General features: G+C 78.8%; 3 protein-coding genes across 6 annotated transcripts; 1 reads left to right on the top strand and 2 right to left on the bottom strand.

Moving 5' to 3' along the window:
• Positions 1-9940: 9940 nt before the first annotated feature.
• RNASEH2C (ribonuclease H2 subunit C) lies at positions 9941-13201 on the bottom strand. Of its 4 annotated transcripts, none has more exons than XM_068923707.1 (4): positions 12313-13201; positions 10681-10784; positions 10262-10381; positions 9941-10094 (listed from the first exon to the last, which is right to left on the bottom strand). In XM_068923707.1, exons 1-4 carry the CDS (start codon positions 13082-13084, stop codon positions 10047-10049), a joined length of 1044 nt encoding a protein of 347 aa, XP_068779808.1. In that variant the 5' UTR covers positions 13085-13201; the 3' UTR covers positions 9941-10046. The 4 variants fall into 4 exon arrangements, with proteins under 4 accessions (XP_068779808.1, XP_068779810.1, XP_068779811.1 ...); XM_068923709.1 differs by lacking the exon at positions 12313-13201 and adding an exon at positions 11300-11494; XM_068923710.1 differs by lacking the exon at positions 12313-13201 and adding an exon at positions 11170-11369.
• A 199-nt stretch (positions 13202-13400) lies between these two features.
• Positions 13401-16194, bottom strand: AP5B1 (adaptor related protein complex 5 subunit beta 1). Its single transcript, XM_068923605.1, has 2 exons — positions 16075-16194; positions 13401-15596 (listed from the first exon to the last, which is right to left on the bottom strand). Exons 1-2 carry the CDS (start codon positions 16192-16194, stop codon positions 13401-13403), a joined length of 2316 nt encoding a protein of 771 aa, XP_068779706.1.
• Positions 16195-19913: 3719 nt separating this feature from the next.
• On the top strand, positions 19914-24697 carry OVOL1 (ovo like transcriptional repressor 1). Its single transcript, XM_068923604.1, has 4 exons — positions 19914-20061; positions 21320-21483; positions 22202-22394; positions 24417-24697. The coding sequence occupies exons 1-4, from the start codon at positions 19920-19922 to the stop codon at positions 24695-24697; spliced, it is 780 nt and encodes a 259-aa protein (XP_068779705.1). The 5' UTR covers positions 19914-19919.
• The last annotated feature ends 1314 nt before the right edge of the window (positions 24698-26011 follow it).

Below are 26011 nucleotides of genomic sequence, written 5' to 3'. Positions count from 1 at the left end.
CGCGGCGGGCTCGGCGGGCTCGCCCCCGCCCGCCCCGGGCCCTGGCGCGTCGGCGCGGGCCTCGCCGAGCTCGCCGTGGCCCGCGGCGGGCTCGGCGGGCTCGCCCCCGCCCGCCGCGGGCCCTGGCGCGTCGGCGCGGGCCTCGCCGAGCTCGCCGTGGCCCGCGGCGGGCTCGGCGGGCTCGCCCCCGCCCGCCCCTGGCCCTGGCGCGTCGGCGCGGGCCTCGCCGAGCTCGCCGTGGCCCGCGGCGGGCTCGGCGGGCTCGCCCCCGCCCGCCCCTGGCCCTGGCGCGTCGGCGCGGGCCTCGCCGAGCTCGCCGTGGCCCGCGGCGGGCTCGGCGGGCTCGCCCCCGCCCGCCCCGGGCCCTGGCGCGTCGGCGCGGGCCTCGCCGAGCTCGCCGTGGCCCGCGGCGGGCTCGGCGGGCTCGCCCCCGCCCGCCGCGGGCCCTGGCGCGTCGGCGCGGGCCTCGCCGAGCTCGCCGTGGCCCGCGGCGGGCTCGGCGGGCTCGCCCCCGCCCGCCCCGGGCCCTGGCGCGTCGGCGCGGGCCTCGCCGAGCTCGCCGTGGCCCGCGCCGGGCTCGGCGGGCTCGCCCCCGCCCGCCGCGGGCCCTGGCGCGTCGGCGCGGGCCTCGCCGAGCTCGCCGTGGCCCGCGCCGGGCTCGGCGGGCTCGCCCCCGCCCGCCGCGGGCCCTGGCGCGTCGGCGCGGGCCTCGCCGAGCTGGCCGTGGCCCGCGGCGGGCTCGGCGGGCTCGCCCCCGCCCGCCGCGGGCCCTGGCGCGTCGGCGCGGGCCTCGCCGAGCTGGCCGTGGCCCGCGGCGGGCTCGGCGGGCTCGCCCCCGCCCGCCCCGGGCCCTGGCGCGTCGGCGCGGGCCTCGCCGAGCTCGCCGTGGCCCGCGGCGGGCTCCCCGGGCTCGCCCCCGCCCGCCGTGGGCCCTGGCGCGTCGGCGCGGGCCTCGCCGAGCTCGCCGTGGCCCGCGGCGGGCTCGGCGGGCTCGCCCCCGCCCGCCACGGGCCCCGGCGCGTCGGCGCGGGCCTCGCCGAGCTCGCCGTGGCCCGCGCCGGGCTCGGCGGGCTCGCCCCTGCCCGCCCCGGGCCCCGGCGCGTCGGCGCGGGCCTCGCCGAGCTCGCCGTGGACCGCGCCGGGCTCGGCGGGCTCGCCCCCGCCCGCCCCGGGCCCTGGCGCGTCGGCGCGGGCCTCGCCGAGCTCGCCGTGGCCCGCGCCGGGCTCGGCGGGCTCGCCCCCGCCCACCGCGGGCCCTGGCGCGTCGGCGCGGGCCTCGCCGAGCTCGCCGTGGCCCGCGGCGGGCTCGGCGGGCTCGCCCCCGCCCGCCCCGGGCCCTGGCGCGTCGGCGCGGGCCTCGCCGAGCTCGCCGTGGCCCGCGGCGGGCTCGGCGGGCTCGCCCCCGCCCACCCCGGGCCCTGGCGCGTCGGCGCGGGCCTCGCCGAGCTCGCCGTGGCCCGCGGCGGGCTCGGCGGGCTCGCCCCCGCCCGCCCCGGGCCCTGGCGCGTCGGCGCGGGCCTCGCCGAGCTCGCCGTGGCCCGCGCCGGGCTCGGCGGGCTCGCCCCCGCCCGCCGCGGGCCCTGGCGCGTCGGCGCGGGCCTCGCCGAGCTCGCCGTGGCCCGCGCCGGGCTCGGCGGGCTCGCCCCCGCCCGCCCCGGGCCCTGGCGCGTCGGCGCGGGCCTCGCCGAGCTCGCCGTGGCCCGCGCCGGGCTCGGCGGGCTCGCCCCCGCCCGCCGCGGGCCCTGGCGCGTCGGCGCGGGCCTCGCCGAGCTCGCCGTGGCCCACGGCGGGCTCGGCGGGCTCGCCCCCGCCCGCCCCGGGCCCTGGCGCGTCGGCGCGGGCCTCGCCGAGCTCGCCGTGGCCCGCGGCGGGCTCGGCGGGCTCGCCCCCGCCCGCCCCGGGCCCTGGCGCGTCGGCGCGGGCCTCGCCGAGCTCGCCGTGGCCCGCGGCGGGCTCGGCGGGCTCGCCCCCGCCCGCCGCGGGCCCTGGCGCGTCGGCGCGGGCCTCGCCGAGCTCGCCGTGGCCCGCGGCGGGCTCGGCGGGCTCGCCCCGCCCGCCCGGGCCCTGGCGCGTCGGCGCGGGCCTCGCCGAGCTCGCCGAGGCCCGCGCCGGGCTCGGCGGGCTCGCCCCCGCCCGCCGCGGGCCCTGGCGCGTCGGCGCGGGCCTCGCCGAGCTCGCCGTGGCCCGCGGCGGGCTCGGCGGGCTCGCCCCCGCCCGCCGCGGGCCCTGGCGCGTCGGCGCGGGCCTCGCCGAGATCGCCGTAGCCCACGGCGGGCTCGGCGGGCTCGCCCCCGCCCGCCCCGGGCCCTGGCGCGTCGGCGCGGGCCTCGCCGAGCTCGCCGTGGCCCGCGGCGGGCTCGGCGGGCTCGCCCCCGCCCGCCCCGGGCCCTGGCGCGTCGGCGCGGGCCTCGCCGAGCTCGCCGTGGCCCGCGGCGGGCTCGGCGGGCTCGCCCCGGCCCGCCCCGGGCCCTGGCGCGTCGGCGCGGGCCTCGCCGAGCTCGCCGTGGCCCGCGGCGGGCTCGGCGGGCTCGCCCCCGCCCGCCCCGGGCCCTGGCGCGTCGGCGCGGGCCTCGCCGAGCTCGCCGTGGCCCGCGGCGGGCTCGGCGGGCTCGCCCCCGCCCGCCCCGGGCCCTGGCGCGTCGGCGCGGGCCTCGCCGAGCTCGCCGTGGCCCGCGGCGGGCTCCCCGGGCTCGCCCCCGCCCGCCGTGGGCCCTGGCGCGTCGGCGCGGGCCTCGCCGAGCTCGCCGTGGCCCGCGGCGGGCTCGGCGGGCTCGCCCCCGCCCGCCACGGGCCCTGGCGCGTCGGCGCGGGCCTCGCCGAGCTCGCCGTGGCCCGCGCCGGGCTCGGCGGGCTCGCCCCTGCCCGCCCCGGGCCCCGGCGCGTCGGCGCGGGCCTCGCCGAGCTCGCCGTGGCCCGCGGCGGGCTCGGCGGGCTCGCCCCCGCCCGCCCCGGGCCCTGGCGCGTCGGCGCGGGCCTCGCCGAGCTCGCCGTGGCCCGCGGCGGGCTCGGCGGGCTCGCCCCCGCCCGCCGCGGGCCCTGGCGCGTCGGCGCGGGCCTCGCCGAGCTCGCCGTGGCCCGCGGCGGGCTCGGCGGGCTCGCCCCCGCGCGCCGCGGGCCCTGGCGCGTCGGCGCGGGCCTCGCCGAGCTCGCCGTGGCCCGCGGCGGGCTCGGCGGGCTCGCCCCCGCCCGCCCCGGGCCCTGGCGCGTCGGCGCGGGCCTCGCCGAGCTCGCCGTGGCCCGCGGCGGGCTCCCCAGGCTCGCCCCCGCCCGCCCCGGCCCTGGCGCGTCGGCGCGGGCCTCGCCGAGCTCGCCGTGGCCCGCGGCGGGCTCGGCGGACTCGCCCCTGCCCGCCCCGGGCCCTGGCGCGTCGGCGCGGGCCTCGCCGAGCTCGCCGTGGCCCGCGGCTGGCTCGGCGGGCTCGCTCCCGCCCGCCGCGGGCCCTGGCGCGTTGGCGCGGGCCTCGCCGAGCTCGCCGTGGCCCGCGGCGGGCGCGGCGGGCTCACCCCGCCCGCCGCGGGCCCTGGCGCGTCGGCGCGGGCCTCGCCGAGCTCGCCGTGGCCCGCGGCGGGCTCGGCGGGCTCGCCCCCGCCCGCCGCGGGCCCTGGCGCGTCGGCGCGGGCCTCGCCGAGCTCGCCGTGGCCCGCGGCGGGCTCGGCGGGCTCGCCCCCGCCCGCCGCGGGCCCTGGCGCGTCGGCGCGGGCCTCGCCGAGCTCGCCGTGGCCCGCGGCGGGCTCGGCGGGCTCGCCCCCGCCCGCCGCGGGCCCCGGCGCGTCGGCGCGGGCCTCGCCGAGCTCGCCGTGGCCCGCGGCGGGCTCGGCGGGCTCGCCCCCGCCCGCCCCGGGCCCTGGCGCGTCGGCGCGGGCCTCGCCGAGCTCGCCGTGGCCCGCGGCGGGCTCGGCGGGCTCGCCCCCGCCCACCCCGGGCCCTGGCGCGTCGGCGCGGGCCTCGCCGAGCTCGCCGTGGCCCGCGCCGGGCTCGGCGGGCTCGCCCCCGCCCGCCCCGGGCCCTGGCGCGTCGGCGTGGGCCTCGCCGAGCTCGCCGTGGCCCGCGGCAGGCTCGGCGGGCTCGCCCCCGCCCGCCCCGGGCCCTGGCGCGTCGGCGCGGGCCTCGCCGAGCTCGCCGTGGCCCGCGGCGGGCTCGGCGGGCTCGCCCCCGCCCGCCGCGGGCCCTGGCGCGTCGGCGCGGGCCTCGCCGAGCTCGCCGTGGCCCGCGGCGGGCTCGGCGGGCTCGCCCCCGCCCGCCGCGGGCCCTGGCGCGTCGGCGCGGGCCTCGCCGAGCTCGCCGTGGCCCGCGGCGGGCTCCCCGGGCTCGCCCCCGCGCGCCGCGGGCCCTGGCGCGTCGGCGCGGGCCTCGCCGAGCTCGCCGTGCCCCGCGGCGGGCTCGGCGGGCTTACCCCCGCGCGCCGCGGGCACTGACGCGTCGGCGCGGGCCTCGCCGAGCTCGCCGTGGCCCGCGGCGGGCTCCCCAGGCTCGCCCCCGCCCGCCCCGGGCCCAGGCGCGTCGGCGCGGGCCTCGCCAAGCTCGCCGTGGCCCGCGGCGGGCTCGGCGGGCTCGCCCCTGCCCGCCCCGGGCCCTGGCGCGTCGGCGCGGGCCTCGCCGAGCTCGCCGTGGCCCGCGGCTGGCTCGGCGGGCTCGCTCCCGCCCGCCGCGGGCCCTGGCGCGTTGGCGCGGGCCTCGCCGAGCTCGCCGTGGCCCGCGGCGGGCGCGGCGGGCTCACCCCGCCCGCCGCGGGCCCTGGCGCGTCGGCGCGGGCCTCGCCGAGCTCGCCGTGGCCCGCGGCGGGCTCGGCGGGCTCGCCCCCGCCCGCCGCGGGCCCTGGCGCGTCGGCGCGGGCCTCGCCGAGCTCGCCGTGGCCCGCGGCGGGCTCGGCGGGCTCGCCCCCGCCCGCCGCGGGCCCTGGCGCGTCGGCGCGGGCCTCGCCGAGCTCGCCGTGGCCCGCGGCGGGCTCGGCGGGCTCGCCCCCGCCCGCCGCGGGCCCTGGCGCGTCGGCGCGGGCCTCGCCGAGCTCGCCGTGGCCCGCGGCGGGCTCGGCGGGCTCGCCCCCGCCCGCCGCGGGCCCTGGCGCGTCGGCGCGGGCCTCGCCGAGCTCGCCGTGGCCCGCGCCGGGCTCGGCGGGCTCGCCCCCGCCCACCCCGGGCCCTGGCGCGTCGGCGCGGGCCTCGCCGAGCTCGCCGTGGCCCGCGCCGGGCTCGGCGGGCTCGCCCCCGCCCGCCCCGGGCCCTGGCGCGTCGGCGTGGGCCTCGCCGAGCTCGCCGTGGCCCGCGGCAGGCTCGGCGGGCTCGCCCCCGCCCGCCCCGGGCCCTGGCGCGTCGGCGCGGGCCTCGCCGAGCTCGCCGTGGCCCGCGGCGGGCTCGGCGGGCTCGCCCCCGCCCGCCGCGGGCCCTGGCGCGTCGGCGCGGGCCTCGCCGAGCTCGCCGTGGCCCGCGGCGGGCTCGGCGGGCTCGCCCCCGCCCGCCCCGGGCCCTGGCGCGTCGGCGCGGGCCTCGCCGAGCTCGCCGTGGCCCGCGGCGGGCTCGGCGGGCTCGCCCCCGCCCGCCGCGGGCCCTGGCGCGTCGGCGCGGGCCTCGCCGAGCTCGCCGTGGCCCGCGCCGGGCTCGGCGGGCTCGCCCCCGCCCGCCCCTGGCCCTGGCGCGTCGGCGCGGGCCTCGCCGAGCTCGCCGTGGCCCGCGGCGGGCTCCCCGGGCTCGCCCCCGCCCGCCCCGGGCCCTGGCGCGTCGGTGCGGGCCTCGCCGAGCTCGCCGTGCCCCGCGGCGGGCTCGGCGGGCTTACCCCCGCGCGCCGCGGGCACTGACGCGTCGGCGCGGGCCTCGCCGAGCTCGCCATGGCCCGCACCGGGCTCGGCGGACTCGCCCCCGCCCGCCCCGGGCCCTGGCGCGTCGGCGTGGGCCTCGCCGAGCTCGCCGTGGCCCGCGGCAGGCTCGGCGGGCTCGCCCCCGCCCGCCCCGGGCCCTGGCGCGTCGGCGCGGGCCTCGCCGAGCTCGCCGTGGCCCGCGGCGGGCTCGGCGGGCTCGCCCCCGCCCGCCGCGGGCCCTGGCGCGTCGGCGCGGGCCTCGCCGAGCTCGCCGTGGCCCGCGCCGGGCTCGGCGGGCTCGCCCCCGCCCGCCGCGGGCCCTGGCGCGTCGGCACGGGCCTCGCCGAGCTCGCCGTGGCCCGCGGCGGGCTCGGCGGGCTCGCCCCCGCCCGCCGCGGGCCCTGGCGCGTCGGCACGGGCCTCGCCGAGCTCGCCGTGGCCCGCGGCGGGCTGGGCGGGCTCGCCCCCGCCCGCCCCGGGCCCTGGCGCGTCGGCGCGGGCCTCGCCGAGCTCGCCGTGGCCCGCGGCGGGCTCGGCGGGCTCGCCCCCGCCCGCCGCGGGCCCTGGCGCGTCGGCGCGGGCCTCGCCGAGCTCGCCGTGGCCCGCGGCGGGCTCGGCGGGCTCGCCCCCGCCCGCCCCGGGCCCTGGCGCGTCGGCGCGGGCCTCGCCGAGCTCGCCGTGGCCCGCGCCGGGCTCGGCGGGCTCGCCCCCGCCCGCCCCGGGCCCTGGCGCGTCGGCGCGGGCCTCGCCGAGCTCGCCGTGGCCCGCGCCGGGCTCGGCGGGCTCGCCCCCGCCCGCCCCGGGCCCTGGCGCGTCGACGCGGGCCTCGCCGAGCTCGCCCCCGCCCGCGCCGGGCTCGGCGGGCTCGCCCCCGCCCGCCGCGGGCCCTGGCGCGTCGGCGCGGGCCTCGCCGAGCTCGCCGTGGCCCGCGGCGGGCTCGGCGGGCTCGCCCCCGCCCTCCCCGGGCCCTGGCGCGTCGGCGCGGGCCTCGCCGAGCTCGCCGTGGCCCGCGCCGGGCTCGGCGGGCTCGCCCCCGCCCGCCGCGGGCCCTGGCGCGTCGGCGCGGGCCTCGCCGAGCTCGCCGTGGCCCGCGGCGGGCTCGGCGGGCTCGCCCCCGCCCGCCGCGGGCCCTGGCGCGTCGGCGCGGGCCTCGCCGAGCTCGCCGTGGCCCGCGGCGGGCTCGGCGGGCTCGCCCCCGCCCGCCCCGGGCCCTGGCGCGTCGGCGCGGGCCTCGCCGAGCTCGCCGTGGCCCGCGGCGGGCTCGGCGGGCTCGCCCCCGCCCGCCCCGGGCCCTGGCGCGTCGGCGCGGGCCTCGCCGAGCTCGCCGTGGCCCGCGGCGGGCTGGGCGGGCTCGCCCCCGCCCGCCCCGGGCCCTGGCGCGTCGGCGCGGGCCTCGCCGAGCTCGCCGTGGCCCGCGGCGGGCTCGGCGGGCTCGCCCCCGCCCGCCGCGGGCCCTGGCGCGTCGGCGCGGGCCTCGCCGAGCTCGCCGTGGCCCGCGGCGGGCTCGGCGGGCTCGCCCCCGCCCGCCGCGGGCCCTGGCGCGTCGGCGCGGGCCTCGCTGAGCTCGCCGTGGCCCGCGGCGGGCTCCCCAGGCTCGCCCCCGCCCGCCCCGGGCCCTGGCGCGTCGGCGCGGGCCTCGCCGAGCTCGCCGTGGCCCGCGGCGGGCTCGGCGGGCTCGCCCCCGCCCGCCCCGGGCCCTGGCGCGTCGGCGCGGGCCTCGCCGAGCTCGCCGTGGCCCGCGGCGGGCTCGGCGGGCTCGCCCCCGCCCGCCCCGGGCCCTGGCGCGTCGGCGCGGGCCTCGCCGAGCTCGCCGTGGCCCGCGGCGGGCTCCCCAGGCTCGCCCCCGCCCTCCGCGGGCCCTGGCGCGTCGGCGCGGGCCTCGCCGAGCTCGCCGTGGCCCGCTCCGGGCTCGGCGGGCTCGCCCCCACCCGCCGCGGGCCCTGGCGCGTCGGCGCGGGCCTCGCCGAGCTCGCCGTGGCCCGCGGCGGGCTCGGCGGGCTCGCCCCGCCCGCCCCGGGCCCTGGCGCGTCGGCGCGGGCCTCGCCGAGCTCGCCGTGGCCCGCGCCGGGCTCGGCGGGCTTACCCCCGCCCGCCGCGGGCCCTGGCGCGTCGGCGCGGGCCTCGCCGAGCTCGCCGTGGCCCGCGGCGGGCTCGGCGGGCTCGCCCCCGCCCGCCGCGGGCCCTGGCGCGTCGGCGCGGGCCTCGCCGAGCTCGCCGTGGCCCGCGGCGGGCTCGGCGGGCTCGCCCCCGCCCGCCGCGGGCCCTGGCGCGTCGGCACGGGCCTCGCCGAGCTCGCCGTGGCCCGCGGCGGGCTCGGCGGGCTGGCCCCCGCCCGCCGCGGGCCCTGGCGCGTCGGCGCGGGCCTCGCCGAGCTCGCCGTGGCCCGCGGCGGGCTGGGCGGGCTCGCCCCCGCCCGCCGCGGGCCCTGGCGCGTCGGCGCGGGCCTCGCCGAGCTCGCCGTGGCCCGCGGCGGGCTCGGCGGGCTCGCCCCCGCCCGCCGCGGGCCCTGGCGCGTCGGCGCGGGCCTCGCCGAGCTCGCCGTGGCCCGCGGCGGGCTCGGCGGGCTCGCCCCCGCCCGCCCCGGGCCCTGGCGCGTCGGCGCGGGCCTCGCCGAGCTCGCCGTGGCCCGCGGCGGGCTCCCCGGGCTCGCCCCCGCCCGCCCTGGGCCCTGGTGCGTCGGCGCGGGCCTCGCCAAGCTCGCCGTGGCCCGCGGCGGGCTCGGCGGGCTCGCCCCTGCCCGCCGCGGGCCCTGGCGCGTCGGCGCGGGCCTCGCCGAGCTCGCCGTGGCCCGCGGCGGGCTCGGCGGGCTCGCCCTCGCCCGCCGCGGGCCCTGGCGCGTCGGCGCGGGCCTCGCCGACCTCGCCGTGGCCCGCGGCGGGCTCGGCGGGCTCGCCCCCGCCCGCCGCGGGCCCTGGCGCGTCGGCGCGGGCCTCGCCGAGCTCGCCGTGGCCCGCGGCGGGCTCGGCGGGCTCGCCCCCGCCCGCCGCGGGCCCTGGCGCGTCGGCGCGGGCCTCGCCGAGCTCGCCGTGGCCCGCGGCGGGCTCGGCGGGCTCGCCCCCGCCCGCCCCGGGCCCTGGCGCGTCGGCGCGGGCCTCGCCGAGCTCGCCGTGGCCCGCGGCGGGCTCCCCGGGCTCGCCCCCGCCCGCCGCGGGCCCTGGCGCGTCGGCGCGGGCCTCGCCGAGCTCGCCGTGGCCCGCGGCGGGCTCCCCGGGCTCGCCCCCGCCCGCCCCGGGCCCTGGCGCGTCGGCGCGGGCCTCGCCGAGCTCGCCGTGGCCCGTGGCCCGCGCCGGGCTCGGCGGGACCCCAAAGGTCTCTAGAGGGCCCAGGCCACCCTGCATGAGCCCATATTTCTCCAGGCGTCTCTTAGGCATTGAAAAGGACGCCAAAGCTTCCTGGGGGCCAGGGGTTGGGGGGCAAAGCACGTCTGGAAGCCTCTCACGTCCATGTGGAGATCCCAAAGCCACCTCCGGGGGGAGCATCCTGAAGAGCCCCAAAACCTCTCCAGGAGCCCCTAAACGGCCTCTGGGAGTGCTCAAGGTGTATGGGAGGGACCTTGAAACGCCTCACAGCTCCACTGTCATGAGTGGGGTGGTCCCACAGGTGCTTCCCACCTGGGGGGAACCAGGGGAGTCCCTTGGGTGCCTCAGCCCCCCCCACGTCCCTTCCCCCCAGCGAGATCTATGAAATCAGCAGCATCAAGGAGGACGTGAGCTGCGCCCCGCAGTACCTCAGCTCCACCGACTACCACGAGGCGCCCCGACGCCTGGGCCCCCGAGGCGGGGGGGCACACCCAGACACCTGGGTGCTCTTAGGCAAGGGCGGGAGAGCCCCCAAATGCTTCCGGTTGGGGAGGGGTAAATGAGGTTCTAGGAAGGGCCTGGATGTTGGGGGGGGGGAGGTGGGGGGAGCGGGGCCTCACCCGGCCACCTGGGCCCATCCTGCGCAGGGCCCTGACACTGTTGGACATCATGGAGGGCCACAAGTGTACCATGCCTCTACTTCACCCCCCAGGCCTGCAGCAAGTTGGGTAAATGGTAAGACCCCGCCCCTTTGGGGTCAGCCCCACCCCTTGGGTCAGCCCCACCCTGCTCTCCAAGCTCATTAACATCGTGTCCAGTAATTATACCAGTAATTATACAGGCAAGGTGGTATTGTCATCAGCTGTCTTTATTTGGCAGGGGGCCAGGCCTCCCGGGGCTCTGCTCCCTTGGGGGTGGGGCTTCTGGCAGCCCCACCCCCTCGTGGGTGGGGCCTCTCAGGGCTCTGCCTCCTCATCACTGTCATGTGACACAGGTGCGTGGATCTGTTTTGGGGGTGGGGGGGAGAGGGATGAGCAGGAGGGACCCAGGAAGGGTCCATGCCCCCCTCCCCCAACTAAAGCCAACGCACTGCCTGGGGGGGCCCTGGCATCCGGGCACCTCCCTCATCCCCCCTCCACCCCCAGGGGGGCCCAGGCATCCGGGCACTCACTGCTTGGGCCAGGGGGGCCCAGACCAAGGCCAGTGGGAGCCCCTCGGCAGGGGAGGGGGCGGCATCAGCCTCCCAGGCGGTGACAGTCCTGAAGGTCCCCGTCACCTGCAGTCGCCGACCCTGTGTGGGGACGGGGTGGGGGTCGGGGGTCACCCCTCGGCAGGGGCTGCAGGTCACAGCCAGCCCCATGGCAAGGGTCAGGGGTCACGACCTGCCCCTCAGGGGAGCGCAGGGGGGCTCCCTGCCCCATAACAGAGGGGAAAATAGGGGGGCAGGGTGGATCCCAGGGGGGTCTCCCAACCCCATGGGGAGGGGTCCTAGGGGTCTACCTGGCCCATGGGGGGGGCCCCATGGGAGGGGCCCCATGGGGGGGGCCCCACCCCACAGAAGCAACGCGCGGGGGGGGGGGGTCATCTCACCTGGGCGTCATTGGGCCCCTCGGCCAGCACCAGCCCCCGGTAGCCGTGGGGCAGTGGCAGCTCCAGCCCCCCAAGGCGCCGCCCCCGGAACGAGGCCCACAGGGCTGGGGGGGGATGGGGGGGTCAACGGGGCCTCATGGAGCCCAGAGACTCCCTGGGACCCCCCCAACCCCTCCAGGGAGCCTCCAGACCCCCTTACACACCCCGCCAGCCCCACAACTCCCGCCCAGCCCCACAGCCTCCCCGACAGCCCCCCCAGAACCACAGATCCCCCCAGGGAGACCCAGAAAACATCCCCAGCCCCCTAGAGGAACCCCCCCAGCCGCTCGAGCCTCCCCTAGAAGCCCCCCCAGCCCCGCGGACCCCTGAGACCCCCTCCCGCAGTACCCCGCAGCCCCACAGACCCCCCAACTCCCCTAGAAACCCTCCCCAGCCCCACAACCGGCCCCTGAAGTCCCCTCAGAGCCCCCCCCCCCCCCGCGGCCGCACCGGGCCCCGGCCCCGCCTGCGGCCGGAAGAAGGCGCTGACGGCGGCGGGCCCGTCGTGGCCAACGCGGCAGGGCAGCAGGTGAACGGCCACCGCCGCCGCCGCCGGCCCCGCCGCCAGCTCCGCCCGCACCGGCGCCGCCATGACGGGGCCGCGACGGCGAAGGGAAGCGCCGCTCCTGCCCGCCCGCGCGCTCTGTGGTGCCGCGGGGCACGCCGGGACGGGGAGGGGCGTCAGTGGTGCCGCGGGGCGCGCCGGGAAGTGTAGTTCTCCCCCCTCCCAACAGGGACATAAAGGGGCCGCGGGGGACGGCGGGAGCTGTCGGCCGCCCCCGTCCGGCGCCGCGAGGGATGCTGGGAACTGTAGGCCGCCATCGGCCAGCGCCGCGGGGAATGCCGGGAGCTGTAGTTCTCGCCCAGGAAACATCACCCCCGCCCCACAGACGCCCCCGATTTCCCCCCCACACCGTGGGCCCCCCCCGGACTCCCCCCCCCAAGAGCCCCCCCCGGCCCCAGAGACCCACCAGATCCCCCCACAGGACCCCAATGGCCCCCCCGACCCCAGAGACCCACCAGATCCCCCCACAGGACCCCAATGGCCCCCCCGACCCCAGAGACCCACCAGATCCCCCCTACGGGACCCCAATGGCCCCCCCGGCCCCAGAGACCCACCAGATCCCCCCTACGGGACCCCAATGGCCCCCCCGGCCCCAGAGACCCACCAGATCCCCCCTACGGGACCCCAATGGCCCCCCCGGGCCCCTCCTGGCCCCAGAGACCCAACAGATCCCCCTATGGGACCTCAATGGCCCCCAAGTCCCCCCCCGCTCCCTCCTGGCCCCAGAGACCCAAAAGATCCCCCCATGGGACCCCAATGGCCCCCCACATCCCCCTCGGCCCCACGCCCCCCTCCCGGGACCCCCATGTCCCCTCCCTGGACCCACAGACTCCACCACGGGACCCTCAGGTGCCTCCGGGCCCCACCGCCGCCCCCCCGTGGGGCCCCCACAGCCCCCTGCCGACTCCCCACCCCCCGGAGCCCCCCAGACCCCTCTAGAGTGCAGCGTCCCCCCCCCAGCCCGCCCTGCCCCCCCGGCCCCACGTCCCCCCGGCCCCACAGACACACGGACGCTGGCTCTGCCCGACCTCGTGTTGAGCCGCCGCCGCCGCCGCCACCGCGGGGCAGCAGCAGGAAACCAGCCCGAAACAGGGGAAACGCGGCCCGAAACGGGGGAAACCGGCCCGAAACGGGGGAACACGGCCCGAAACGGGGGAAACCGGCCCGAAACGGGGGAAACGTGGCCCGAAACGGGGGAAACCGGCCCGAAACGGGGGAACACGGCCCGAAACGGGGGAAACCGGCCCGAAACGGGGGAAACGTGGCCCGAAACGGGGGAACACGGCCCGAAACGGGGGAAACCGGCCCGAAACGGGGGAAACGTGGCCCGAAACGGGGGAAACGTGGCCCGAAACGGGGGAAACAGGCCCGAAACGGGGGAAACCGGCCCGAAACGGGGGAACACGGCCCGAAACGGGGGAAACCGGCCCGAAACGGGGGAAACGCGGCCCGAAACGGGGGAAACGCGGCCCGAAACGGGGGAAACAGGCCCGAAACGGGGGAACACGGCCCGAAACGGGGAAACCGGCCCGAAACGGGGGAAACCGGCCCGAAATGGGGGAAACCGGCCCGAAACGGGGGAAACGCGGCCCGAAACGGGGGAAACAGGCCCGAAACGGGGGAACACGGCCCGAAACGGGGGAAACCGGCCCGAAACGGGGGAAACGTGGCCCAAAACGGGGGAAACGCGGCCAGACACAGCAAAATGCAGCTCAGTGCACGGGAAACCACGGTGTGACACGCCCTGATGGGAGCAACACGCCCTGACACGCTCCCACACGCCCCGACACGGCCTGACATGCTCTCACACACCCCGACACGCTCCCACACGCCCCAACACACTCCCACACGCCCCGACACACTCCCACACACCCCTGACACACTCCCACACGCCCCGACACGCTCCCACACGCCCCGACACGGCCTGACACACTCTCACACACCCCGACACGCTCCCACACGCCCCGACACGGCCTGACACGCTCCCACACGCCCCGACACACTCCCACACACCCCTGACATGCTCTCACACGCCCCTGACACGCTCCCACACGCCCCAACAGGCCCCAACACACTCCCACACGCCCCGACACGCTCTCACACGCCCCGACACGGCTCAGGCGGCGGCGGCCCCGGCCCGGCGCAGGAAGCAGCCCAGGGGGGCCAGGGCGGCCCAGCGAGCGGCCCGGGCGGCCACGCGGGGCCCCCGGAGCCAGGCCAGCGCCAGCCCCCGGCCCGGCAGCGCCGCCGCCACCAGCCAGCCGTCGCCGTCGCCGCCGTCCCACGCCACGGCGAAGGCCGCCAGCGCCGGCGGCAGCCCGGGGCCGGCGCGGGGCAGCGCCGTCTCGGCCCCGGCCTCGGCCAGCGCCTGCCACATGGCGCCGAAGGCCCGGCGGCGGCGCGAGGGGCCCCAGCCCGGCGGCAGCGCCAGCGGCCACAGCAGCTCGCCGGGGGCCAGCGGCAGCGGCGGCAGGCGGGCGGCCAGCGCCCGGCCGCCGGGGGCCGTGAAGGCGGCGCCGACCGCCACGGGCCGGCCGCCCCGGGGCCGCAGCGCCACGGCCACCTCGGCCGCCGGCCCCACGGCCGCCAGCCGGGCTTCGGCGACGGCGCCGCCCTCGGCCTCGAAGCGCAGCTGCACGGCCAGCAGCCGCTGCGGGCCCGGCTCGACCTGCAGGCGCAGCCGCAGCCCCGGCGCCGCCCGGCGCCGCGCCGCCGCCCGGCCGTAGCCCGCCGGCCCGGCCGCCGCCGCGTCCGCCGGCGCCGCCGCCACCGGCCGCGGCGGCTCGGGCAGGCGGCGGAGGAGCAGCGGGGCCGGCTCGGCGGCCGGGCGCGGGCGGGGAGCGGTGGCGGCGGCGGCACCGGCGGCGGCGGGGGCCGAGAGGCCGCGGGGCCGCGCCGGGAGGCCGCCGCCGCGGCGCGTCACCGCCTGGAGCTTGGCCGGGCTCAAGCAGGCGGCCAAGGCGCCGTAGAGCCGGGCTCGGTCGCGCACGTCCGCGTCGGCCGCGGGCGGCGGCGGCGGCGGGGCCGGCAGCAGGCGGGCGGCGGCGGTCAGCACCGCGTGGCCCCCGCGCCAGTCGCCGCCGGCCGCCGCCGCCGCCCGCCGCAGGTAACGCGCCGCCTCGGCCCGGCCGCCGCCGCCGCCGCCCGGCGCCCGCGCCAGCACCCGCAGGTGCCAGCGCAGCTCGGGGCCGGCCGGCGGCGGGGCGCCCAGCACGGCCTGCCGCAGCGCCGCCCCCAGCGCCGCCGGCCAGCCGCTGCCGCCGGCCGCCTTGGCCAAGTCGAGCAGGGCCGGGGCCAGGGCCGGGCGGCGCAGGAAGAGCCCGGCGGCGGCGGCCGCCAGCGCGGCGTCGGCCCCCAGGTGGGCAGCGTAGAGGGCGGCGGCGCCGCAGAAGAGGCCGGCGGCCGGCGGCCCCGCCGCCGCCAGCTCCAGTGCCAGCTGGCGCAGGCAGCTGCCGCCCCGCTCGGCGTCCCGGCCCCCGTTCTCGGCGCACACGGCCGCCGCCAGCTCGTAGCGGGCCAGCAGGGCGCCCGGCGGCGCGTCCAGCCGGCCGGGGAAGAGCCCGGCGGCCAGGCGCGGCGTCAGCAGCACGGGCGGCCCGCCGGCCCCCAGCGGGCGGTTTTCGGGGAAGGCCGCCACGCACTCGAGGAAGAAGAGGCGGCGCGGCGGCGGCAGCGCCGGGTGCTGCGCCAGCCCGGCCAGGCGCCGCAGCAGGAAGGCTTCGTCCTCGGCGGTGAAGAGCGCGTCGCCGAAGGCGGCTTTGAGGTGCAGGGCGGCGTGCAGCAGCGCCGCCTCACCCGTGCCCAGCAGCCGCACCAGCGGCGCCTTGAAGACGGCCGGCGCCGGCACGGCGGCCCGGCTCAGCGCCCACAGCGCCTGCGCCTGGGCGGCCGCCGGCTGCAGGAAGGCGCCGTCCAGCAGCGCCGGCACGGCCCCGGGCGCCGGGGCGGCCGCCAGCAGCAGGGCCAGCGGCGCCGGCGGCGGGCGGCCGCGGGCCGGCAGCGGCGGCGGCGGGCGGCCGCTCAGCAGCCCCGGGCGGGCGGCTTGCAGCTCGCGCAGGCACTCGGCGGCGGCGGCGGGACGCGGCTCGTCGGGGCGCAGCAGCAGCGACACGAAGGCGGCGGCGGTGGGGGCGGCGGCGGCGCCGGTGGCCACCAGGACGGTGGCGGTGGCCAGCAGCAGCAGGGCGCGCGGCGGCCCCGGCGGCTCCGGCAGCGCCAGCAGGGCCAGCAGGGCGCCCGCCGCCTCCTCGCCCGCCGCCCGGCTCGGGCACACGGAGCTCGGAGACTCCAGCAGCAGCCACAGCACCGACACCTGCGGGGGGGCCCAGGCGTCCGGGTCGGGGGGGGTGGGGGGCCAGGCGTCCCGGTGATGCAGGTTCCCCCCCACACACACACCTCCCATGGGGACCCAGGCGTCCGGGACGGCTCATCCCCGCTCTCCCTTCCAGACCCCTCTCTGGGGACCCCCCCCCGCAGGGGCCCAGGCGTCCCGGTTCCTCCTCCCCCCCAACGGGGGCCCAGGCGTCCCGGTTCCTCCCCCCAACCGGGGCCCAGGTGTCCCAGTTCCTTCTCCCTGCACGGGCCCAGGCGTCCCGGTGCCCCCTCCCCCCCCAAAACGGGAGCCCAGGCGTCCCGGTTCCTCCTCCCCCCCCGCAGGGGCCCAGGCGTCCCGGTGCCCCCTCCCCCCCAACGGGGGCCCAGGCATCCCGGTTCCCCCCACCCAAAACGGGGGCCCCGGCGTCCCGCTGCCCCCTCCCCCCCCGCGGGGGCCCCGGCGTCCCGGCGCGCACCTGGTGGCGGCGGGCGGGGGCGGGGCCGCGCAGCGCGCGCACCGCGGGCGGGTCCCGGTGGTCGCCGCCGCCCAGCGCCGCCCCGAGCCGCGCCCAGGCCTCGGCGGCGCCCGGCGCCATGGCGGCCGCCCGGGAAGGGGGGCGGGGGGGCGAGCGCTGCGCTGCGCATGCGCCGCCGCGGGGCGCTCTGGGATATAGCGGGGCACCGCGGGGCGTTGTGGGAGGCAGCGGGGTACCTCCGAGTCCTCCCCGGGGGGTTGTGGGATGCTGGGGGTTCCCGCGGGGCATTGTGGGATACGGGGGGAGCTGGAGGGTCCCCTGCGGACCACCTGTAGACGCCCTGTAGGCCCTATGGACCCCCATATCGCCTGTAGCCCTCATAGACCCCCCCTGTAGCCACTATGGAAACCCCACAGACTCCCCCCATAGACCCCCCTATAGCCCCATAGACCCCCTGTAGCCACTATGGAAACCCCACAGACTCCCCTCATAGACCCCCTATAGCCCCATAGACCCCCTGTAGCCACTATGGAAACCCCACAGACTCCCCTCATAGACCCCCTATAGCCCCATAGACCCCCCCATAGACCCCCTGTAGACACTATGGAAACCCCACAGACCCCCTCATAGACCCCCCTATAGCCCCATAGACCCCCTATAGCCACTATGGAAATCCCACAGACCCCCCCCCATAGACCCCCCTATAGCCCCATAGACCCCCTGTAGCCACTATGGAAACCCCACAGACCCCCTCATAGACCCCCTATAGCCCCATAGACCCCCCCATAGACCCCCTGTAGCCACTATGGAAACCCCACAGACCCCCTCATAGACCCCCTATAGCCCCATAGACCCCCTATAGCCACTATGGAAATCCCACAGACCCCGCCCATAGACCCCCTATAGCCCCACAGACCCCAGTGACCCCCTCTAGCCCCTCTGCCCCCCCAGCTCCTATAGCCTTGAGGGGTCGCTGCGGCTGCCCCGGACGCCTGGGTCCCCGGCGGCGGCAGCGGGGGCAGACGAGGCCGCGTGAGTCAGTGGGGCCGGGCGGGCTGGTTCCCCCGCGTCCCCCCCCCCCCCGCCCCCCAAAGCCACCGGGGCCAGAAAGACGGGCCGGACGCCCGGGGCCCCCGCGGGCCGGTGCCGCCCTGGCTGGTGGCATCGGGACCGGGCGCAGCAGCGGCACGTAGCCGCCCGCAGCCGCTGCCCAGCGAGCGGGCCCAGGCGTCCGGGCGGGGCCAAGCTGCACCGCAACACCCCCCCCCCAAACCACCACCACCCCGAGGACCCAGGCGTCCGGGCCTCCCTTTCCACCCCCCGCCCCGGCCAGAGCCCTTCCCGGCCACGCTGGGAGCTGGGGCAGGGGCAGCAGCAGAGGACCCAGGCGTCCGGGTGCCTGTTAGTCGCCCCGGGGCCCTCCCGGCGCGACCGGTTCCTCCGGCGCCTCCCGGGCGTCTCCGCGTCCCGCTGGCGGGGGGGGGGGGGGGGAATGGGGGGAGACAGGGCCCAGGCGTCCGGGCCGGGCCCTGCCCCTGCCCCCAGGCGCCAGCGGGGTGGGGCACGCGTGGCCGGGAACACGCGTGGCCGGGAACACGCGTGGCCGGGAACACGCCAAGCGGCACTGGGCGGAGAGGGGGTGTGGGGCTGGGGGGCCCCGGGACGCGCGTGGGGCAGGATGAGGAAGCGCGTGGGGTCGGAATGGGACCTGTGTGGGGCTGGGACGGAGACATCCATGGGGCCGGGATGGGGACATGCGTGGGGCCGGGATGGGGACTCGCGTGGGGCTGGAACGTCCCTGTGTCCTCACGTTCCCATCTCCACGTTGCCATGTCCCTGTGTCCTCCATCCCCATTTCCTGCATCCCAGCGTCCCCATGTTCCCACGTCCCCTGGTGTCCCCTGGTGTCCCCGTGTCCCAGTGTCCCCCGGTGTCCCTGTGTCCCCTGGCGTCCCCGTCCTCCGGTGTCCCCGTGTCCCCACGTCCCCTGGTGTCCCCTGGTGTCCCCGTGTCCCAGTGTCCCCCGGTGTCCCTGTGTCCCCTGGCGTCCCCGTCCTCCGGTGTCCCCGTGTCCCCACGTCCCCTGGTGTCCCCGTGTCCCAGTGTCCCCCAGTGTCCCTGTGTCCCCTGGCATCCCTGTCCTCCGGTGTCCCCATGTCCCCACGTCCCCTGGTGTCCCCTGACGTCCCCTGTGTCCCCGGCGTCCCCATCCTCCGGTGTCCCCACGTCCCCTGGTGTCCCCTGGTGTCCCCGTGTCCCAGTGTCCCCCGGTGTCCCTGTGTCCCCTGGCATCCCTGTCCTCCGGTGTCCCCATGTCCCCACGTCCCCTGGTGTCCCCTGACGTCCCCTGTGTCCCCGGCGTCCCCGTCCTCCGGTGTCCCTGTGTCCCCACGTCCCCTGGTGTCCCCTGGTGTCCCTGTGTCCCCTGGCGTCCCCGTCCTCCGGTGTCCCCGTGTCCCCACGTCCCCTGGTGTCCCCGTGTCCCAGTGTCCCCCGGTGTCCCTGTGTCCCCGGCATCCCTGTCCTCCAGCATCCCCGTGTCCCCACATCCCTGTGTCCCCACGTCCCCTGGCGTCCCCATGTCCCAGCGTCCCCCGGCGTCCCCGAGCGCCCGTGTCCCCATGTCCCGGCGCGTCCCCCCGCGGGCGGCGGTGCCGGCGGAGGCGTGGGGCGCCGCGGGCTCCCGCTGGCCCCGTTATTTCCCAACGTGGCGCCGGCCCGACCGGCTCCGCGCAGCTCCAGCGCCCGCCCCGGCCCGACCGGTCCCGCCGGCTCCGGCCCCATAAAGCCCTTTGCGGGCGCCCGCCCGGCCACGGAGCCGCACGGAGCCGGGCAGAGACGCGCACATCCGCACGGCTCGGCACGCCGTCGGCACGCCATCGGCACGCCATCGACGCGCCATCGGCACGCCATCGGCACGCCATCGGCACGCCATCGACACGCCATCGACGCGCCATCGGCACGCCATCGACACGCCATCGACGCGCCATCGGCACGTCATCAGCACGCCATCGACACGCCAACGACGCGCAACAGCCCGGCACAGCCCGCAGCGGGGCTGGGAGCGGGCGCCGAAAGCCACCAGGGACTCGGGCTCCAGCGCCGAAAGCGCCCAGCCGCTGCCAGTCCAGCCCCGAGATTTATGAGAGATTCGGGATCCGGCGCTGAAACCGAGCCGGGACCCGGGATCTGGTCAGCGTGGCAACTGACCTGGGATCTGCCATCTGACGCTGAAATTGACCAAGGATTTGGGATCCGGTGCGGAAACCGATCCAGGATCCGGGATCTAGGATTGAAACTGACCTGGCATCTGGGATCCGGCAGGAAAACTGACCGAAGATCCAGGATCCGGGGTTGAAACTGATCGGAGATTTGTGATTTGGGGCTGAAACTGATCCAGGGTCAGTTGAGACTGACCTGGGATCTGGGATCTGGGATCAAAACTGACCAGGAATCTGCCATCCAGGGCCGAAACGGACCAGCGATTTGGGGTCTGAAGCTGGAGCCGACCCGGGATCTGTGATCCAGGACCGACGCTGACCCCAGATTCGGGATCCAGCACGGAAACTGATCCAGGATCCAGATCCAACACTGCAACTGACCAGGGACCTGCAACACGGGACTGAAATCGACCCGAGATTTGGGATCTGGGGCTGGAACTGACCCGGGATCTGGGATCTGACGCTGCAACTGTCCGGAGATTTGGGATCCGCCGCCGACTCTGACCCAGGATTTGGGCTCCAACGCCAAATCCCAGCGGCCCTCGGGGCGGCGGGGCAGAGCCCAGCAAGGCCCCCGGGGCGGGTGGGATCTGAGCGGGATCCGGGCGGGATCCGGCACCCACGATGCCCCGCGCCTTCCTGGTGAAGAAGCCCTGCGTGGCCACGGCCAAGCGCAACTGGAGCGAGCTCCCGGACGAGCAGCGCGCTGACATCTATGTGCCCAGTACGTGCCGCCCCGCGTCGCCCCCCCCCCCGGGACCCCGGCGTCCGGGGGCCCGCTAACCCCCAGGGACCCCCACTGACCCCCAGGGACCCAGGCATCCGGGGGCCCTGCTGAACCCCCCGGGACCCCCACTGACCCCCAGGGACCCAGGCGTCCGGGGTCCCACTAACCCCCCGGGACCCCCACTGACCCCCAGGGACCCCGGTGTCCGGGGGCCCTGCTGAACCCCCCGGGACCCCCACTGACCCCCAGGGACCCAGGCGTCCGGGGTCCCACTAACCCCCTGGGACCCCCACTGACCCCCAGGGGCCCCGGCGTCCTGGTGCCCCCTCCCTGTGAGGTGAACCCAGGCATCCGGTGGGGGGGGGGGTAGGGCTGCCCCTGCCCTACCGCCGCTCCCCTCCTGCCCCCGAGGGGCCCAGGCGTCCGGGCGCCGGGCGGTGATTAACCCCGTAATGACAGGCCCGGGGCAGAGCCGCTCCCGGGTGGGGCCGAAGCCACGCGGCCGCCGCCCGCCTGGACGCCTGGGCCCCTGCGGCGGGAGAGCGGCTGCAGGGGGGGCACCCGGACGCCTGGGCCCCCGACGGGGGGTGTTGTCTAGAGGGTGACCCAAGCCCACCCGGACACCTGGGCCCCCGATGGGGGCTGTTGTCTAGAGGGTGACCCAAGCCCACCCGGACACCTGGGCCCCCGATGGGGGGTGTTGTCTAGAGGGTGACCCAAGCCCACCCGGACACCTGGGCCCCCGATGGGGGGTGTTGTCTAGAGGGTGACCCAAGCCCACCCGGATGCCTGGGCCCCCCGGGGGGAGGGGGGGGCAGGTGGCAGGTAGCTTCGATGTGGGCCCGCCCGGACGCCTGGGCCCCGCTCGGTGGCACCAGGCCCGGGGAGGGGGGGAGCGTTCCCAAACCGGGCCGGGGCGCGTTCTGGACTGGGCAGACTGGTTGCGGCAGCGTCGGGGCCCCCCCGGAGCAGGCGACACCCCGCCGGATACGCTTAATTAGGGGCTGCTCATTAGCGGAGCTGCCCGACCGGTCGGGGGGGCCCGTGTTTACTGCGGCCGCCAGGGCCCCGCCTGCCCTGGGGATCTGGGGGGGCCCCGGGGTGCTGGGGCACCCATGGATCTGGGGGTCCTGGGGGGGGGAGTGCAGCCTGGCCCCCCCGCGGGGACGGGGGGGATTTGGGGGAGGTTGGTGGGATTTGGGGTCCTTCCAGCCCAGCCCCCTCACTCTGCCTGGGGGGGGGAGGATTTGGGGGGGTTTTGGTGGGATTCGGGGTCCCCCCTGACCCCTCTCCCCAGTCTGCCTGGGGGGCTGCGCCCTGCGCAGGGACCCCGAGCCGGCGGCGGCGGCGGCTGCCCCCCTGGACATGACGCTGCGGCGCCCCGGCTGCCCCCCAGCCCCGCTGCCCCCCGGCGCCCCCCCCCGCGGCCTGCCCGGCCCCTTCCTGCACCCCAAGGCCAAGGTGAGGTCAGCCGGGGGGGCTGGGGAGGGTCCCCGAGATGGGGGGTCCCCAGTATGGGGGGTCCCCGGATCTGAGGGGGCTGGGGGTGGTGGGTCCCCACAACGGGGGTCCCGGGGCGGCGGGTGTTGCAGGGGGGCAGCAGGTGTCCTGTCACCAGGGGTCCCACGGATGGGTGTTGCGGGGGGGGGTGGCGGGTGTCCCGTATCCAGGTGTCCTGGGGCAGCAGTGGTCACGGGGGGGTGGTGGGTGTCCCACCTCTGGGTGTCCCAGGGGGGCAGCGGGTGTCCCGTGGGTGGGTGTCCTGTGGGTGGGTGTTGCAGGGGGACAGTGGGTGTCCTGTGGGTGGTTGTCATGGGTGTTCTGGGGGACTGTCCCGGGGTGGGTGTTGCAGGGGGGTGCTGGGTGTCCCAGGAGACTGTCCTGGGGCAGGTGTCGCGGGTGGGTGCCAGGTGACCCGGGGGAGGGGGCTGTGCCGGGGGGGCACCGGGTGTCCCAGGGGACTGTCCCAGGGTGGGTGTCGCGAGGGGGCACTGGGTGTCCCGGGGGGGTGCCGGGTGTCCCGGGGACGGGTGTCCCGGGGGGGCGCCGGGTGTCCCGGGGCGGGTGTCCCGGGGGGGCGCCGGGTGTCCCGGTGGCGGGTGTTGCAGGGGGACACCGGGGGGGCGCCGGGTGAGCGGGGGGGCCGTGCCGGCGGCGCTGACGGGCTGCGGGGCGGCAGGTGCCGGCGGGGGCCGGGCCGGGGGCGGCCGAGCTCTTCCGCTGCCCCGTGTGCCAGAAGGGCTTCGGCTTCCAGCGCATGCTCACCCGGCACCTCAAGTGCCACAGCGAGGTCAAGCGGCACCGGTGCCCCTACTGCGGCAAGGGCTTCAACGACACCTTCGACCTCAAGCGCCACGTGCGCACCCACACCGGTGAGCGCTGGGGGCCGGGGATCGCGGTCGCCCGCGGATCGGGATCGGCTGGGGATCGGGATCGCCCGGGGTTTGAGCTGCCGGGGATCGGGATCGCTCGGGGATTGGGATTGGGATCGCCCGGGGTTTGAGCTGCCGGGGATTGGGATCGCTCAGGGATTGGGATCGGGATCGCCCGGGGTTTGAGCTGCCGGGGATCGGGATTGGCTGGGGATCGGGATCAGCTGGGGATCGGGATTGCCCGGGGTTTGAGCTGTCAGGGATAGGGATCGCCCGGGGATCGGGATTGGCTGGGGATCGGGATCGCCCGGGGTTTGAGCTGCCGGGGATCGGGATCGCTCGGGGATTGGGATCGGGATCGCCCGGGGTTTGAGCTGCCGGGGATTGGGATCGCTCAGGGATTGGGATCGGGATCGCCCGGGGTTTGAGCTGCCGGGGATCGGGATTGGCTGGGGATCGGGATCAGCTGGGGATCGGGATTGCCCGGGGTTTGAGCTGCCGGGGATCGGGATTGGCTGGGGATCGGGATTGCCCGGGGTTTAAGCTGTCAGGGATAGGGATCGCCCGGGGATCGGGATTGGCTGGGGATCGGGATCGCCCGGGGTTTGAGCTGCCGGGGATCGGGATCGCTCGGGGATTGGGATCGGGATCGCCCGGGGTTTGAGCTGCCGGGGATCGGGATTGGCTGGGGATCGGGATCAGCTGGGGATCGGGATTGCCCGGGGTTTAAGCTGTCAGGGATAGGGATCGCCCGGGGATCGGGATTGGCTGGGGATCGGGATCGCCCGGGGTTTGAGCTGCCGGGGATCGGGATCGCCCGGGGATTGGGATCGGGATCGCCCGGGGTTTGAGCTGCCGGGGATCGGGATTGGCTGGGGATCGGGATCGCCCGGGGTTTGAGCTGTCCGGGATCGGGATCGCCCGGGGATTGGGATCACCTGGGGTTTGAGCTGTCCGGGATTGGGATCACCTGGGGATCGGGATCAGTGGGGAATCGGGATCACCTGGGGTTTGAGCTGCCAGGGATTGGGATCGCCCGGGGATTGGGATCAGCTAGGGATCGGGATCAGCCAGGGTTTGAGCTGTCAGGGATCGGGATCACCTGGGGATCAGGATCAGCCAGGGATCGGGATCGCCCGGGGATCGGGATCAGCTAGGGATCGGGATCACCCAGGGATCGGGATCGCCCAGGGATCGAGCCACCAGGGTGACAGCTGGTGATGAGCTGTAGCATGGCCTGAAATCTAGATGAGGAGGGTCCTGGATCGAGGGGGTCCCGGATCCCAAATCAGGAGGGTCCCGATCGGGGGGGTCCCACTTTCTGGGTGCTGGGTCAGGTAGGTCCCAGATCCCAAAATGGGGGCATCCTGGGTCAGGCAGGTCCCAAATTCCAAATTAGGTGGGTTCCAGGTCAGACGGGTCCCAAGTCAGGCAGGTCCGGGGTCAGGGGGATCCCAGATCCCAAATCAGGCAGGTCCTGGATGAGGCGGGTGCCGGGTCCCGGTGCAGGTGGGTGCCTGGGAGGTGTGTGGGGGGGGTTCCTGGATTCCAAAACCAGGTGGATCACGGATCAGGCAGGTGCCAGGTCAGGCAGGTCCCAGATTGGGGGGTCCCAGGTCAGGCGGGTCCCAGGTCAAGAGGGTCCAGCGGGTCAGGTGGGTCCCAGGTTAGGAGGATCCCAGATCCGGCAGGTGACAGGTCAGGCAGGTCCCAGATCAGGCGGGTCCCAGGTCGAGAGGGTCCAGCATCAGGCGGGTCCTGGGTTAGGGGGATCCCAGATACAGCGGGTGCCAGGACAGACGGGTGCCAAATCAGGCGGGTCCCAAACTGGGGGGTCCCAGATCAGGCGGGTCCCAGGTCGAGAGGGTCCAGCATCAGGCGGGTCCTGGGTGAGGGGGACCCCAGATCCGGCAGGTGGCAGGTGAGGCGGGTGACGGGTGCCAGCGCAGGGGGGTGCCAGCGCAGGGGGGTCCCGGGCTGACGGGGGCGCCCCGCCGCCCCGTCCCCCCCCCCCCCCGGCAGGCGTGCGGCCCTACAAGTGCAGCCTGTGCGAGAAGGCCTTCACGCAGCGCTGCTCGCTGGAGTCGCACCTGAAGAAGATCCACGGCGTGGCGCAGCGCTACGCCTACAAGGAGCGCCGGGCCAAGCTCTACGTCTGCGAGGAGTGCGGCGGCACGGCCGACAGCCAGGAGGGCCACCTGGCCCACCTGCGCCAGCGCCACCCCCACAGCCCCCTGCTCGCCAAGCTGGCCCGCAAGGCCGCCGCCGCCCCCCCGGCCCGCCCCGCCGCCGCCGCCCCCTAGCCCCGCCCCCTGCACCAGGCTCCGCCCACGAGCCCAACCCCCTGCCATGGACTCTGCCCCAGAGCCCCGCCCACCCTGCGGCAGGCTCCGCCCCTTGAGCCCCAACCCTCTGCCATGGACTCTGCCCCCCAGAGCCCCGCCCACCCTGCAGCAGGCTCCACCCACTGAGACTTGCCCACGGGAGCCCCGCCCCCTGCACCAGGCTCCGCCCCCCTGAGCCCCAACCCCCTGCCATGGATTCTGCCCCTGGAGTCCTGCCCCTCACAGCAGGCTCCACCCCCCTGACCCCAGAGCCCCACCCTCCCCGGGCTCCTCCCTCCTCAGAGCCCCACCCCCTGCCAGGGCTCCCCCCACCATAGACTCCACCCCCTCAGGGACACCCCCCCCCCCGCCCCTGCACAGCGATCACCCCTGTGCAGGGGTGCCCCCCCCAGCCCCCCTCCCCTTTGGGGATCCCCCTACTGTAGGGACCCCCCCCATGCCCCGCCAGGGTGTCTAGGCCACGCCCCCTCCCTGGCCAGGCCTTGCTGCTGCCCTGCACCAGGCCTTAGGCCACACCCTCCCCTCCCACGCCACGCCCCTTGGCTCAGGCCACACCCCTGCCGCGGGGTCACGCCCAGGGCTGGCAGAACCCCGCGTTAATCTTTAGGCCACGCCCCCAAGGGGAGGCCACGCCCCCGGCAGGGGCCGACTCCTCCTCTAGAAGCTGCCCCGCGTGGGCGCAGAGGCCACGCCCCTAGGGGAGGCCACGCCCCTCCGGGGCTTTCACGCCCCGCCCTGCTGCTAGGGCCCCGCCCCTCCCATGGCAGATGGGGCCCCCCACAGGCGGGGCGGCCACGCCCCCACCCGGCCACAGACCACGCCTCCTCGGGCTGGCCCCGCCCCCCACCGTGGTTCAGCAGCAGGGGGAGGCAGCAGATAAAGTTATGTCTTCACCTATAGGCTCCTGCCTGTCCCTATGGGCCCCGGCTGCCCCCCCCCGGCCTCTGCACCCCTTAAAGCAGAGAGGAGCCATAGGGCCCCTATGGGGTGGGGGAGGGTCACCCCTCCCCCAACCTGCCCCTCACAGCCACCCCCTATGCACCCTCAGGAGCAGCTTTGGCCCTATAGGACGACGCCATCCGCCCCCCCCCTCAACTGACCTCGCAGCCGCCAGCCCGTCCATAGGAGGGGGCGTCGCCTATAGCCCGGCCCGGGCTCTCCTCCGCGCCGCGTTTGAGGCTGCCGCCTATAGGCCGCGTCGCCATGGCGACCGCGGGGCGCCGCGCATGCGCCGCGCCTCGCAGAGCGAGAACAGCACTCCCATTGGCCCGC

This window comes from Struthio camelus, chromosome 35 (genome assembly GCF_040807025.1).
Source record: "Struthio camelus isolate bStrCam1 chromosome 35, bStrCam1.hap1, whole genome shotgun sequence".
NCBI lineage: Eukaryota > Metazoa > Chordata > Aves > Struthioniformes > Struthionidae > Struthio > Struthio camelus.
Note: the sequence above shows the minus strand (reverse complement) of the source record. Positions and strands in the feature narration are given on the sequence as shown.

Coding starts and splice junctions, on each gene's coding strand:
- RNASEH2C (XM_068923707.1), bottom strand. CDS start 13,084: ATGTCAGGCCGTGTCGGGGCGTGTGGGAGCGTGTCAGGGCGTGTTGCT. Junction 10,382..10,680: donor AGGGGCCCAATGACGCCCAG/GTGAGATGACCC, acceptor GTCCCCACACAG/GGTCGGCGACTGCAGGTGAC. Junction 10,095..10,261: donor GGGCCCCCCTGGCCCAAGCA/GTGAGTGCCCGG, acceptor CCCCCAAAACAG/ATCCACGCACCTGTGTCACA.
- AP5B1 (XM_068923605.1), bottom strand. CDS start 16,194: ATGGCGCCGGGCGCCGCCGAGGCCTGGGCGCGGCTCGGGGCGGCGCTG. Junction 15,597..16,074: donor CCCCCGCCCGCCGCCACCAG/GTGCGCGCCGGG, acceptor GCCCCCCCGCAG/GTGTCGGTGCTGTGGCTGCT.
- OVOL1 (XM_068923604.1), top strand. CDS start 19,920: ATGCCCCGCGCCTTCCTGGTGAAGAAGCCCTGCGTGGCCACGGCCAAG. Junction 20,062..21,319: donor CCCCCCCCCGGGACCCCGGC/GTCCGGGGGCCC, acceptor CCCTCTCCCCAG/TCTGCCTGGGGGGCTGCGCC. Junction 22,395..24,416: donor CCACGTGCGCACCCACACCG/GTGAGCGCTGGG, acceptor CCCCCCCGGCAG/GCGTGCGGCCCTACAAGTGC.